Source organism: Spinacia oleracea, chromosome 4 (assembly GCF_020520425.1).
Source record: "Spinacia oleracea cultivar Varoflay chromosome 4, BTI_SOV_V1, whole genome shotgun sequence".
NCBI lineage: Eukaryota > Viridiplantae > Streptophyta > Magnoliopsida > Caryophyllales > Amaranthaceae > Spinacia > Spinacia oleracea.
This window is the reverse complement of record NC_079490.1, coordinates 170,906,838-170,922,302: the sequence shown is the minus strand read 5'-3', so window position 1 is coordinate 170,922,302 and position 15,465 is coordinate 170,906,838. Positions and strand designations below refer to the sequence as shown.

The following is a 15,465-nucleotide window of genomic DNA, read 5'->3' as shown; positions in this document are numbered from 1 at the left end:
CCTCCGTAGTCTTCGGTCAAATCTAGGACTCATTCCACTTATATTGCGGCGCGGCCTGTCTTGGGCTTCTGGGCTTGGATCTTGACCTAGCTCTACTCGCTCGTCTTGTCGATCGTCGCTACTTCCTTGTCGTTAGTGCTTCGTCGCTGGTCCTGTGTCGCCTAAGCCTTGTCGCATGTCGTCTTACTCGACGCGTTCACCTGGCCTGATATTACCTGCGTCATGACAATACCTGGACGACACGACAGGATCAAACGTCAAAGCAGTTATGTCGTTAGTCCATAAAGTGGGATAACAATAACCAATTTAAAATAAATTATACAAAAACAAGTACATAAGAGGCTTAATTCACGATTTAATATATTCGTAATAACTTTAAAATATAGTATAGTAAAATGTAGGAATATAGATGTAGCGATGGTATTACTCCAATCATTTTCCTAAAAAGAAAACCTATATCTAAATACATCTATAAAGAATAGGTAAGGCCTACAAAACCCACTCCATACCCACGCATCGCATTACCTGAAATACCAAGGCTCGATTCAGACGGCCACCGCGCGCATATGTTATGTGTCCAACCAAGCCATCTTACACTTTCTTAAACAAGATTTACCCCCACTACCTCATATATAGTCCAAGAAGGAAAAGAATGTATTCTTTCAAATGTGGGACAATATTACTATTTACACTTTTTTACACTTTTTTCTTTTGCTTCCCAACCAAGAACTTCCAACTACAAGTCTTGCCATCGATTAATGGTGACACGCGTTTACCATGTAGGAACGTGCGCACAATATGTCGCTGGAGTCTTAATTTGTTGGTGCAGTGGTGGTTTGGGCCTACGTTAAAAGTACAGTGTATTTATCACAAACATCGATCAATAGTCGACCTAGCTGGTAATTAGCTCTGTAATGCTTTGATGCTTAACATTCTTTTCAGAGATCAGCAAACTTTGTTACACTCTTAATGATTTAATACTTGCTTATATTTTGTTTCAGAGATTAGCAGAGAAATGGAAAATATATATGTATGGATCCTCAACATTGAAGTGGGTTAATTGATTCAAGAACAAGCTAGCTTTGTTGTTGTTGTTGTTACCAACTGGTTCATCCTTAAGGCTAATTTGGATACGGAGCGAGTTATGGATGGATATATTTCAATCCTCTCTCAATTGTTGTTGCGGGGATCGAATACGCAATCCTCCTTACTAAATTAAGTTCAAATCACCACTAAACCAACAGTCAATTGGGTAAAGCTAGCTTTTTGTGTGCACTGTCGTATCTGGATGCCCTACCAATTACGAAAAATTGTGGAAAACAAGGAAAATCGAAATTTCTCTTACTAATTTCAACGGTTCTTGATTTCTACTCCCTCCGTCCCTTAATACTTGCACCGTTTTGACTAGACATGCTTGCCAATGCACAACTTTAACCAACAATATCTTTAACTACATATTTTAAAAATTTATAAAAATATTAATACTTTGAAAATATATATAAAGATGAAGCCAACAATATATTATATACTAACATTTGTTTTCATATACTAAAAATAAAATAGGATCAAAGTGAATTATATGAATAGTGCAAAAAGTTAAAACGGTGCGAGTATTAAGGGACAGAGGGAGTACATGTTTACTTGTTTATATAGAACGTAAAAGATTACAAACAAAATGTTCATTTTCGTGGTAAAATGCATGTCTTTTTTTTCTTTTTCAGTAGCCAGAGGTGATTTTTGTGTAGACATTGAACTTGAATTGAACAGGTAGCTGAAGCCCTTGGTAAGTTGCTCAATGTACTCTCCATCTTCATCTTATGATCTTCAACTTTTAGCCAAGATCTCTGAAGACAACGTCGGTATACGACTAATTCTTCCAAAACTAATGCATTTTTCAGGATAAATTTGATAAATTCTGCTTCCCACTCGCTCTCAGCATAATTCTTTGTCACAAACTTTTTGAGATAAGATCGACAACAATCGGGAATAATTGCTTCAACTCTCTCTGGTTCCGGATACCAACTATTATTTGGGATTCCCTGTGATATACAAGACAATTGATCAATTTCGTATTTTCTAAATTAACTTCCGGTTGTATCTACTAGAATTTTGATAAAAGTAAAAACATTATAAATAAACGTAATTTATCTTGTTTTTTTTTAAAAAAAGTAGAGGAATTTCAATGTACATCAATTAGTCGTTAATAAACGTAAAGAACAAAAAGAAACGGAGGGAGTAGTACTTACGGATTGGATCCATTTCAAAATAAAAGAAATGTATAAAAGGTGGGTAGGTGTAAGAAAAATACTTTCTCCGTATTTTAAAAAGAGATACACATTGACTGACACGTAGTTTTAGGAGAGTGAGTTGAATTTATTAAAATAAGATGAAAGTCGGATAGTGGCTGAATTATCTATACTAATATATTAAAAGGTTCTCATTACCATCTTAACCAACCACCAATTGTGGTTTATTTCTTCACATTAATTTATAAATAAATGTTAACATGAAGTCTAAACCAACTAAATTTTTATTTGATTTTTTATTTTCTATGGAATATTTTTAAAAAATAATAAAGAACTAGGACAACTATGAACAAACATGATGTCATGAATCTCATAAGCATTAACTATAGAAATACCTTGCATGACTGCTTATATCTAATTTGGTGTTATTAATTTAAAGCACTTAGTTCCACTAGAAAACAAATTATACAAATTGTAAGATTATCTAATTGAAAAATTACTTTGCATGATAAATGAAGTAGTGTATCTTTGTAGTTGACAAACTTAATTGATGTTTTTCACTTTATGGTATACATGCATTTCGTCAAATATTGAGCTCAAGAAAAATCTAAAATTTTAACCAGCGCGTCTCCTGTGAGACCAGTCACACCATCAACTTGATGGTGTGACGAGCGCGAAACCAATAGCGTACCTCCTCTAAAACTATAAAAAAAAAAGTAACAGATCTAAACTGTAGAACTAACATACCTAAACTAAAAAAGTGCCTCCTCTAAAATTATATATATATATATATATAAAAAAAAGTAACATGTCTAAACTATAGAAGTAGCATACCTAAACTAAAAATGTACCTCCACTAAAACTATTCCGTATAAAAAAAAAATAACATGTTTAAACTATAGAAGTAACATGTCTAAACTATAGAAGTAACATACCTAAACTAAAAAAGTACCTCATCTAAAATTATAAAAAATAAGTAACATGTCTAAACTATTAGAAGTAACATACCTAAACTAAAAAAATACCTCATCTAAAATTATTAAAAAAAAAAAGTAACATGTCTAAATTATAGAAGTAACATACCTAAACTAAGAATGTATCTTCCCTAAAACTACTCCGTATAAAAAAAGTAACATGTATAAACTATAGAAGTAACATACATAAACTAAAAAAAGTACCTCTCCTAAAATTATAAAAAAAGTAACATACCTAAATTCACAAGTGTGAACTGGTCTCACCATCAGTTGATGGTGAGGACAGTCTCATATAAGAATTTGAGAATTTTAACTATTCAATGTAGCGAGCGGGACGTCGCCCGGGCCACACACTAGTTTTATTATAGTAAAAAGATGATGTAAGTAAGTATCTCTGTTATATACTCCGTATAAGTGAAGAGGTGAATGTTATTTTAGTAAATCTACTTTTGGTGTTCCTTTTGTATTTCTAAAATATCCTCCACGTTTATAGAATAGAGAATATAATGACAACATATCCAATAGGAAAATCACAAAAAAAAAAAAAAAAAAAACAATCTAGCCCCTTAAATAAATTTTAATCAATTTGTTTATATGCGTTCGACTCTATTTAACTTATATTGTTTCTTATATTCGCACGCATCGCATTTATATTATACTTCCTCCATTCTTATTATTTATATGACACAATAATTTAGACACGTTTGCCAATGCACGATTTCAAACACTAATATCTTCAATTATAGATACGAAAAAATTATAAAAAGTTGATATTTAAAAAATATTTATTGAGACGAATCTAACAAGACCCCACACGACTATGTTTTTTCTTAAGTATAAATCACAAAACGAAGTCAAAAGATCATTTGTGAATAGTGTCTAAAACTCAATTGTGTCATATAAATAAGAATGGAGGAATATTTTTTACCTGTTATTTTAGATTTAAATGTAATAGAACAAATGGACGTTTAAGGAAAGTGTATCTCTTTTTAAAATACGGAGTGAGTGAATAAATAAAGTAATAAAATTTGAGTTGAAAGTTATAAATATTGTAAGCGTAAGACAGATAAAATAATAAATTTTATTAGTCACAAATAGAATAAAACAAAATGTAAAGAATATTATGAAATAGGCTAAAACGAAAAGTATAGAGATTATTTTTAGAAAACGGAATCAGTATGCAATAGTATGATAAAATTACAACCAACCACATAAAGTACAACAATTTGTAAATGACAATGAAAAGGGGAAAAAACACTTACGTTTGATAAAACAAGTGTTTCTAAGACTGGCGAACACTTAAGGAAGGGCAACAACACCCTTTCCCAAGAAATAAAATACGAGCAATCCAACTCTAGATACTTCAGACTGGGAAACACGGTATTTAACGCAACTATGTTCATTTCCTGCAACCAAAGATTGAAATCAGTGTATCAATCATGTAAACTACCCTTACACTATTCACACTACGACTTGTATAGATATATATTTTCTAAATATTAATTTGTTATAACTTTTATTTGCACACGATTTGAGATATTACGATTGAGATTTGAGACTAACCGTGGTGCACGAGCCGTGCAAAGATAAATGGTGAGCATTAGACAAGGGATGAACGAGGTTCGGCATTTGCTGGCGGAAAGCAAGTTCAGGTTTTGGAAAGTCATTTATGATTTTGATGTTAGCTTTTACAAGAGAGTTGATGTTTGAAATAGAGTATAACGCAAAATTATCAGTGTAGTCAAGATACTCCAATTTAGGAGTATTGATAACCAATATTGAAGTACCGGCCATTTCCCATCTTTCCACTTTTAAACGTAATCTCCGAAGAACCGGCAAAGAGATAGTTGTGGAACGATCATACTTGTACATCACTTCCACTGTTAGTTCTTCGAGTAAAGGGCTGCTTGAAACTAGTCTTGTTATGAAACCATCCTCGGATATTGAACATACGCGCAAGTGTAGTAGTTTCAAGTTTGGAAGACGAATTGTGGAAAGTTGATTGACACCAAGGTTCACATCAAGCTTCAATACCTGTAACAAGGTAGGTTATCAAAATCATTGTGTTTTTTCTGTTTGTCACGGTATATATGTGCTTTTAAACAATAAAAATGTAATTTTAGTAGTATTAAAAATACAAAATGGCCCGATTACATACATAGCTACATGCAACCTGGTACATCTTCTACCAATAACAATAACTGACCTGTAACGTTTCACAAGTGAATATTTCCGAGGGGAGCAGAGTGTTTCCTGGTTTCCACACTTGAATATGGAGGTCAATCTCCTTGAGTCCAAAACGGGATAACGGAAAAGAGATCAACGAAATAATTTCCGTCGATTTCAAGTGAGGACAACAACCTCCCCATTGATGTATGCAATCACTAAAGCATTGGGTGTCCCACGTGACGCCCAATCGGAGTCGAAACCTGGTAAGGTAAGGAAATTTGTATGCATTGAGAACACCAAACACAAAAGTCTTGAACTTGAAAGGTGATGAAAAACGTTTGATTACACTCAAAATATAAGACAAAGATGAATCATTGAAATCTAGGGTCGTAATCCAAGGTAAAATACGCATCATTCTCTTTGACAACATGCATATTGTAACAACATCTTCTGTAGGAATTAAACAAAGTATCCGAATCAACAATTCATCCGGTAAACTGCTCAACATATCTACACTACCGCTTATATTTCGCACTTTCAAATCCATCCATCATCATCATCATCATCGTACGCCTCTATTTATATTATATTATATTATAAACTATATATCCTACTCTTTCTAGGTTTTCTAAATCCTATTATCACACAACTCTATCTCATATGATATTCTATCCTCTCGTTCCTCAACGTAATTGGATATCTTATTAATTAACACCTATACCGCGCTACTCCATATATATTATTTCATATCATATTCTATCCTAACGTTTTTCAACATAATTTGATATCTTATTAATAAACACCTATAACTACTCCATATATTATCTCATTTGATATTCTATCCTCTCGTTCCTCAACATAATTTGTTATCTTATTAATAAACACCAAGCTATTCCGTATATTTATAGTACAAGCTAGATAGATAACCTACCTATGGTAGGTTTCCTAATTCTTGTCAATATATTACTAGACGGTTGTACTTACTCTGAGGGAGCTAGCTAGTTGTACGGATACTCTCGTGGCCCAATCTAAGTACAAGATAACATACTCTCCATAAAATGAGCCCAAGATAACATACTCTCCATAAAATGGGCCCAAAGTGTAAGTGGGCCAAGGCCCAAGTCCATGACCTATATTCTGCAAACCCCTATAAATACTCATTTATGGGGAAGGTAAATGGGCTTCTCACTCTCCTTTCTCTTTCTATACCATATATCAGTACTAATGTTGGGCGTCGGAGGCCGATTTCGAGGTTCATCTTGCAGAAACGCATCTCCACGCTCAAGATCTGAAGGCCCTACCACATCACTTGATTCCGATACCAGAACAATTACGTATTAGATAGATAACCTCACAACCCTACATATCTAGGTTTCCTAATTTTAATAAACTTCTTATCACATATGAACTCAATAATCTGCCTATATAAAAAAAAAAAATTGAACTCAATAATCTGATTAATAATTTGGTCCATGTTTTTTTTTTGTTTATACATTACTATAGCTAGTCGCTTTAATTCAAAATACAAGTCATTTAGCGTATTCAGTAGTCTTCCTCCAAAGTTCGAACCCCAGCATCTCTAATTATCAATAAAATGGAAATTATTATTAAAAAATAAAAAATTGATATTCCAAATATACTCCGTATACGTCTGGATGAATCAAACCATAGGAAATAGCAGAGAAGACAGGTCGACTAGAATTAAAGAGAGAAGTACTCCCTCCGTCTCTTTTTGTTTTTTTACGTATTCCATTTCGTGTGTCTCATTTTGTTCTTTATATTTCTTTTTATATTATCACATAATGCATTAATATTCTATCAGAATTTGTGCCCAAATATTATTTTAACCAATTAAATCCATTGGACATTAAATATTTAATTTCTCATTTTCCCAATGCCAGATTTTTTTATAAAAGTGAAAACATTATAAATAAACGTATTTTTTCTTGTTTAAATAAAATAAGTAGAGAATCTCAATGCACCGTAAATAGTCATTAAATCGCGTGAATAACATCAAACGTAAAGAAAAAAAAAAGACGGAGGGAGTACCACGCGTACGGTGCCGTTTGCTATCGTGTGGAGGACTGCATGTATGCATCATGAATTATTAAAATCTAGTAGGAGTTTCGTGAGCCTTTTAGACTCAAATTTTTATTTACAAGTGGTTATTATTTTAATAAAATTATTTCTTCAAAATTCTAATAATTTATAAAGGTAATTATTTAACCCTTTTAAAATATTTATGTATTAATTTTTTTCTCATATATAAAAGTTAATAAAAATATATTAAAAATAACAAAAAAAAAAGGTAAATATTATTCCAATGTACAATGAATTTATTGTATATTTTGTGCGTGCAAGATCTCATTGCTATTCTATTACTCTTAATTTGATTTTAATCTGAATTTGGATATTTAGACATGCAGTTTCTTGGTGTATTGAAAATTCCATAACTTCTAAAGAACAATCAAACGCAGCATACCAATTAACACGAGGAAAAGCTCCTATTAATGATTTATTTATTATAATTATTACAATAATAATACTTATTGTTTGGGCTCCCAATTGGATACCAATTGGGCCATTAAGTCCAAAGCCCAAGGGCTCATAGCAACAACATCAAACCCACTATATTCCAAACAGGCTATTCAGCCGCCAAACAAGGCCCAAAGCCCACTTGCAATAAATGACCTAAGGGCATTTACTGTACAAACACTATAAATAAGCCGCCAGGGCTCACATACCAAGGTATGTCCATTTCACGCCTTAAGACTACTCTTCTAGAGAACTTCTCTCTCTAGAATCCGAGCATTGTTCTTACTTAGGCATCGGAGGGGCTTTCCTCGGAAACACCCCCGAGGCTAGTAACTTGTTTATTGTGCAGGTTGAATTCGGACACACTCATTCGAGCTACCAAGATCTTCACCACACTCAAAAGGGCCTTCCACGAAGCCCATTATTTCACCTATTTCAACACCGGAACAATTTGGTGCCGTCTGTGGGGAGAACACTTGAAAGCTTCGAAAAAACTCTCCGTTTTTTTATCTCAGAAAATGGAAAATCTCAACGAAAATCATGACGACGTCCTTGTGCACACAGATTCAGAATCTGATGCAGAGGCGCCGAGGCAGTCAGAGGCGAGATCGCAGCCAACGAGGGCTACCGCCACCACCAGTAGACCACTCCCTTCCCGAGAAGAGCTCGCTGCTGCCATGACCATAATGCAAAACTTCCTCTTCAACGAGAAAGAACAAGCGCAGGCAGCAGCGCGACGAGAGGCGAGGAGATCCAGGAGGCAGATCTTGCTGAACATGCCCCCAACAGATGGAGACACTGCGAGACCCGAGCAAGATCTCTCCACAATGTCGGGAACACACCTGATGACAAGGTGGAGAGAAAGCACGTGGGACACGCAGCAGAGAGCTGCACAGCAGCCAGAATGGTTTGAAACACCGTCTCCAACACCGCAAGCCCTTCAAAGCGGAGCAAGTGATCCCACTCGGATCCGAAACTCGGTCCACAACAGGTTGCGACCTTCGGTTCATGACAGGCTGGGCAGTCCCTGTCGGTCCAGCAGGCAACCCGAAGGCAGTGGCCAGTCGAGAAGAAGAAGGAAAAGTGACCGAACTCCTAGCCCCCTACACGCCCCCGAGCAGTCCCTTAGAGGAAACTCGAGGAGCGAAGGTATCAGGGCAAGGCTAGGAAAGAGAGTCATGACTCCAGCATCTTCCCCATTCTCGGATGATATTGTCATGGAGACAACTCCCAAAGTGAGACTACCAGCGCATCTGACTTACAGCGGAATCACAGATCCGAGAGACCATGTCATCTCCTACGAACAGCAGATGTTTCTGAGTCCCTACTCCGAAGCCTGTTGGTGCAAATACTTCCCAACCACGCTGACAGGAGTTGCGGGAGGATGGTTTAGATCGCTGCCGAAGGGATCGATCAAAAGTTGGAAGAAGCTGAAGAAGAGGTTTTGTGTACAGTTCGTGAGCAACAATCGCCCAGAACGAACCACTGCCGAGCTAACCTCTATACAGCAAGAAAAGGACGAGAGCCTGCGAGACTTCATGGCCAGATTCATGAAGGAATCCACCAACATCCCGAACCTGCAGCCAGACGTAGCAATCTTCGCCTTGAAGCACGCGCTACGGGAGGGGAAATTCCGAGACAAACTGACAATGAAAAACCCCTCCAAAATAGCGGGCGTGCTCCAAATGGCAGATGCGTTCATCAGAACAAAAGAGTTCAACAAGGCAGCAGCAAGGCTAAGAGGCTCCTCGGATCCGAAAGATAACAGAACAAATCAGAGTAAGCCCGAGGGCAACTCAAGAAAGGGGAAAGAGAAGGTGGGTGCGAGAGAAGCGAGCCCCAAGAAGGATGGGAAGAAGGGTGAATTTCAACCCAAGTACACCAACTATACTCCACTCACCATACCCCGAAGAGAAATTTTCAACCTCCACAAGGACGATGAAAAGTGGAAGCTACCAGACAAGCTCAGATCAAACCCCCTTCGCCGAAACAAGAACAAGTGGTGTGAGTTCCACGATGACTTCGGCCATACCACTGAGGAGTGTAACTCGCTGAAAGATAACATCGAAGACCTCATTCGCCGAGGCTACCTAAAGGGTTACCTGCTCGACCGAAGGGCGGAAAGAGAAGAAAAAGAAAAAGCAACGTCTGGAAAGCTACAAGAGCAAGCCCAGAGAAGGGTCCATGAGACCGAGGGGCAAAAGAAGAAACCAATCCTCGTGGTGTTCGGAGGACAAAGATCCGGCAACGCCAGCAAGAAGCACTTAAGAGCCCTCTCCCACCGAGTCAACTTCAGCAATGTAGGGGAGAATCAGCCTACACCCCCGAACATGACTTTCACTGCTGATGATTGCCTCGGGACCCAGTACAAAAATGACGACCCGTTGGTGATCGAAATGGATCTCAACAACCACAACGTCCACAGAGTACTAGTCGATGGAGGGAGCGCCGTCAATATCATCTTCAGGAACTGTTTCGAACAGCTCATCCTCGAAGAGGGAGAAGAGTCACTGACCAAGGTCAGTTACCCACTGATCGGATTCAACGGATCCGCAGCTATTCCCCGAGGAAAGATCACCCTACCTGTTACAATCGGTCAAGGCCTGGCGGCAAGAAACGTCCGAGAAGAATTCTTAGTGATGGACTGCGACTCAGTATACAACGTCATCATGGGACGAACCATGATCCACAAAATACAAGCAGTCCCATCTACATACCATCAGATGATGATGTACGTCTCGGACGCAGGCTTCGCCGAGCGGATAAAAGGCGACCAAGAGGTGGCAAGATCAACCTGTCACACGGCCAACCGAAAACCGAAGCTAGGAGACAGCTCTGAAGACGAAAATGAAAAAAGCCCTCCTCCAAGGGAGGGAAAAGAGGCCAAGAGGAGAAAGGCGGAGTCGAGCAGTCTGGTAAAACCCGCAGAGGTTGATGCTCGACCAGAAACCCTCTCCCCCGAACCAGATCAAGAAATGGAGGACATCTCCCTCGAGGATGACTCAGACAGGAATGTCCGAATAGGCAGAGGCCTAGGCTCGGGACTTCGAATAGAGCTGATTCAGTTGCTGAGAGATCACAAAGACATTTTCGCATGGTCAGCAGCTGACATGCCAGGGATAGATCCGAAGATAATCTGTCACAAGCTGGATGTCAGTACTTAAGCTCGACCAATCAAACAGAAAAAAAGAAATTACTCCTCGGAGAAGAACAAAGCTGTCGCCGAAGAGGTGAAGAAACTACAAGAGGCAGGCTTCATCGAGCCGTGCATGTACCCCAAATGGTTGCCAATGTGGTCATGGTCAAGAAAGCGAATGGCTCATGGCGCAAGTGTGTCGATTTCACAGATCTGAACCGAGCCTGCCCAAAAGATTGCTACCCTCTCCCGAGGATAGATCAGCTGGTAGACTCTACCAGTGGCCATGCATTGCTGAGCTTCATGGATGCCTTTTCAGGGTACCATCAAGTGTTCATGCACCCCGACGATAGAGCGAAGACCGCCTTCATCACGAGCGCGGGAGTGTTCAACTACAGAATGATGCCCTTCGGATTGAAAAATGCCCGAGCCACCTACCAAAGGTTAGTTGATCACGTCTTCGCCGATCAAAAGGGAAGGAACGTCGAGGTTTATGTGGACGATTCCATAGTGAAAAGCGTGAAGGAGGAAGATCACATCAAGGACCTGGCTGAGACCTTCGCCAACCTGAGGAAATACAACATGAAATCAAACCCGAAAAAATGTGTCTTCGGGGTAAAGTCAGGGAAGTTCCTCGGATTCATGGTGAGCGAAAGGGGAATAGACGCAAACCCGGACAAGGTCCAGGCCGCGCTAGATTTGCCCGAGCCGAAGACAAAGAGAGACGTGCAAAGGCTAACAGGCAGGCTAGCCGCACTGTCAAGATTCATATCAAAAGCTTCGGACAAAGGGGCACCCTTCTTCAAAGCTCTCAAACCTAAGACCCTCCCAGGAGGAGAAGCAGAACCCATCAAAAAGAAAGGCGTCCCGAGGAAGGTGGACCCCGAGCTGACATGGGAACAAGAGCAAAGAGACGCGTTCCAACAGCTCAGGGCTCACCTAGCTCAACTTCCAACGCTAGCCAGGCCCAAAGAAGGGGAAACACTGTACTTATACGTCGCAATCAGCCCCGGGACCGTAAGCGCAGTGCTCCTCCGAGAGGAAGAAAAGAAGCAACAGCCAATCTACTTTACCAGCCGAACCCTGACGGATGCCGAAACTCGGTATCCACTCATTGAGAAAGTAGCATACGCAGTGGTGGTAGCATCTCGGAAGTTAAGACCCTATTTCGACTCCCATCAAATAGTGGTGCTAACTGACCAGCCACTGGAGAAAGTGCTAGACAAGATAGAAAGGTCGGGAAGATTGGCTGCTTGGGCTTTCGAGTTGTCTGAGTTCGGAATCAAGTATCAGGCGAGGACGGCCATCAAAGCACAGGCACTCGCAGACTTCTTGGCCGAATGTTCATATCAAGAGGTGCTAGATGACACCAAGAGAACATGGGAGGTATACACTGACGGATCTTCCACAGTGAACGGCTCGGGAGCCGGAGTGGTACTGATACCCCCAGTGGGAAAAAGCATAGAGTATGCCCTAAAGTTCGGTTTCAAAGCTACCAACAACGAAGCCGAATACGAGGCAGCAATCGCAGGGATAGAGTTGTGCTTATCTCTTGAGGCCGAACATGTTTGTCTCAAGACTGATTCTCAGCTCGTAGCCAACCAGATCCTTAACGTCAAAGTTGAGATCCTTCGAAGTCATACTCATTCCCCGAGGTCAAAACGCACAAGCAGATGCACTATCCAAGCTCGCAAGCTCAACGCTCTCTGACCTAAACAGGTCAGTCCATGTAGAAGCACACCAAGAAAGGAGCATCGACATGCCACCCCCTACAGTTTGCAATGTACGTCCCGAGCCAAGTTGGATGGACGCAGTCATTGCATACAAGGAGAGGGGAGAACTTCCCGAAGACAAGCTGCAAGCAAGGAAGCTAAAGGTTCAACCAGTGGTTCATCATTGACGCTAACGAAGAGCTCATGAGAAAGTCATTCTCAGCCCCACTGCTGAAATGTGTAGGCCCAACTGATGCCGATTATATCCTAAGGGAAATCCACCTCGGCATATGTGGAAATCATATTGGAGGCAGGGCACTGGCACACAAGGCACTAAGGGCCGGATTTTGGTGGCCCACCATGGTTTCCGAAGCAAAGGCGCTGACAAGAAAATGCAAGAAGTGCCAAAAGTTCGCACCTGCAATCCACCAGCCAGCTCAGACCCTGCAAGCAACACTCTACCCCTTACCATTCGCACAATGGGGCTTGGACATCATCGGTCCATTCCCCTCGGCTGTGAACCAGAAAAAGTGGCTGATTGTGGGGGTTGACTACTTCAGTAAGTGGATTGAGGCCGAAGCAGTCTCCTCCATCACGGAGCAGCAGGACCGTAAGTTCATTTGGCAAAATATCATCACAAGGTTCGGAATACCGAGGCTAATAGTCTTCGACCATGGGAAGCAATTTGACAACACACCACTGCAAAGATGGTGCAAACAGTTCGGTATCCACCTCGCCTACTCAGCAGTGTGCCATCCTCAGAGCAACGGCCAAGCCGAAGCCGCAAACAAGCTCATCCTTAATGCACTCAAGATCAGAGTTGAGGACAAAAAAGCAAATGGCTAGAAGAGCTCCCAGGAACACTCTGGTCCCTTCGGACCACCGAAAAGGAAGCCACAGGATAAACGCCCTTCCACTTGGTTTACGGTTCCGAGGTTGTCATCCCTATAGAGATCGAAACAGAAAGCTTAAGGGTCCAGGCATACAACAGGTATGATGGAGTCCATGGTCAAAGCAACGATCAACTTCTGTCCGAATCCTTGGATCTACTAGATGAAGCTCGGGACGAGGCCAGAACTCTTAACGCAGCTTATCAGCAAAGAGTCAGCAAGCACTACAACCGAAGAGTCAATGCCAGACCTCTAAAGGTCGGTGACCTAGTGCTCAGAAACGCTGCTGCAGTTTAGAAGGGGAAGATCCACGGGAAACTCTCGGCAACATGGGAAGGACCATACATCATCCACTCCGAAAAGAGGACTGGCACCTTTATGCTTAAACAGTTAGATGGAACGATCTTGAAGAACCATTGGAATGTCGATGTTCTCAAGAAATATTTTGTATGATCTAACTTCTTTCCTTTTGTAATCCAAGTAAGTCGTTTAATGAGAAGAGGAAAGCCACTGGCACCATGTGTTTCATTAAACATATCCTTATGTCTTTTATTTTCATCACTATGTCTTTATACATGCATCTTCGGATCTGATCAATCCGAAGCTAAAATCAACCCGAAGTAGCTACCCCTTGGGGGTCCAAAAACCCAAGGGATAGCTAACTCAAAACAACCCGCAAGGTACCGTCCAGAATCCTCGGATTCGCGGCACCTAGGGATATTCCGTTCGCAACAAAGTCTCTCGAATACAGTTATAAAGAGTTCGGCTCAGATCCACGGATCCTCGAAGCTCATAGCTAAGAGTCAGACTTGCGATTTCTTGCCCAGGTTTCCGAACCACAAGAATTCGGAAGAACGGAAGTAGACATTGAAAGAGCTCAAAAGTAGACTCAACAGATCCACGGATCTGATGAGCTCAAAAGCAGACTCTAGACATGTCTACAAACGACAAAGAGCTCGAAAGTAGACTCAACAGATCCACGGATCTGATGAGCTCAAAAGCAGACTCTAGACACACCTACAAACGACAAAGGGCTCGAAAGTAGGCTCCAAGCATGCAGAGCTCAAAAGCAGACTCAACGGGTTCACGGATCTGATGAGCTCAAAAGTAGACTCTAAGCATGCCCAACACTGGGAAATGGCTCAGAAGCAAACCAAGTCCCTCAACGAATCTACGGATTTGAAAGACTCACAAACAAAAGGCTAAATACTTCGGAAGCACAAAGAAAGTAAAGCGAAGAAGCAAAGTCATTTTTCATTCAAGATTTGGGGGAACGGATACAGTCATACCAACTACAACTCGACACAGCGAGCAACCCTCGAAAAAATTGAAACAAAAATGAGCTAAAAAGCTAAATCGGCAGCCATCAACAGACTAAAATCGGGCTACCGAAGTACACAGAAAGCAAAAAATTATTTATAGTACAGCGCAACACCGAGGCAAAAGAGGGAAAGGCAAGCACATATTCAGAGGCCCTCAACTGGAACCAACCGACTCTGAAGAAGACGACTGCCCGAATCCCTAGCTCTTGGGAGCTTAAGAACCACCCCCCTGAGGAGCATCTTTAGAAGAGCCGCCAGCGGTGGTGTCGCCTTCGGAGTCCGCCTTGCGGATCCGAGCCTCCTCGAGAGCCTTTAGCCGCGCAGCTTTGGCTTCATCTCGATCAGCCTGGCACTCCTCGAGATGGTCCTTGGCCCTCATCCAATTTGGAATCTTCTCATTCCAAGGGAAGTGAGGCATGTGCTTCGCGAACATCCGCCGAGCACCCAAAATGCCATTCCAGTACTGCTACCTACACTGATC

The 15,465-nt window shown here is 40.8% G+C and overlaps 1 protein-coding gene across 1 annotated transcript; it reads right to left on the bottom strand.

The window, feature by feature from the left end:
• Positions 1-1,679: 1,679 nt before the first annotated feature.
• Positions 1,680-6,223, bottom strand: LOC110787867 (FBD-associated F-box protein At4g10400-like). The gene is made up of 4 exons (XM_021992504.2): positions 5,427-6,223; positions 4,784-5,254; positions 4,483-4,626; positions 1,680-2,039 (listed from the first exon to the last, which is right to left on the bottom strand). The coding sequence occupies exons 1-4, from the start codon at positions 5,934-5,936 to the stop codon at positions 1,680-1,682; spliced, it is 1,485 nt and encodes a 494-aa protein (XP_021848196.2). The 5' UTR covers positions 5,937-6,223.
• Positions 6,224-15,465: the final 9,242 nt, after the last annotated feature.

Excerpts from the sequence above, each read along its gene's own strand:
- LOC110787867 (XM_021992504.2), bottom strand. The coding sequence starts at position 5,936 with ATGGATTTGAAAGTGCGAAATATAAGCGGTAGTGTAGATATGTTGAGC. Across the intron at positions 4,627-4,783 it reads TGCACGGCTCGTGCACCACG|GAAATGAACATAGTTGCGTT; the intron begins GTTAGTCTCAAA and ends CTTTGGTTGCAG. Across the intron at positions 2,040-4,482 it reads AAACACTTGTTTTATCAAAC|GGAATCCCAAATAATAGTTG; the intron begins GTAAGTGTTTTT and ends TGTATATCACAG.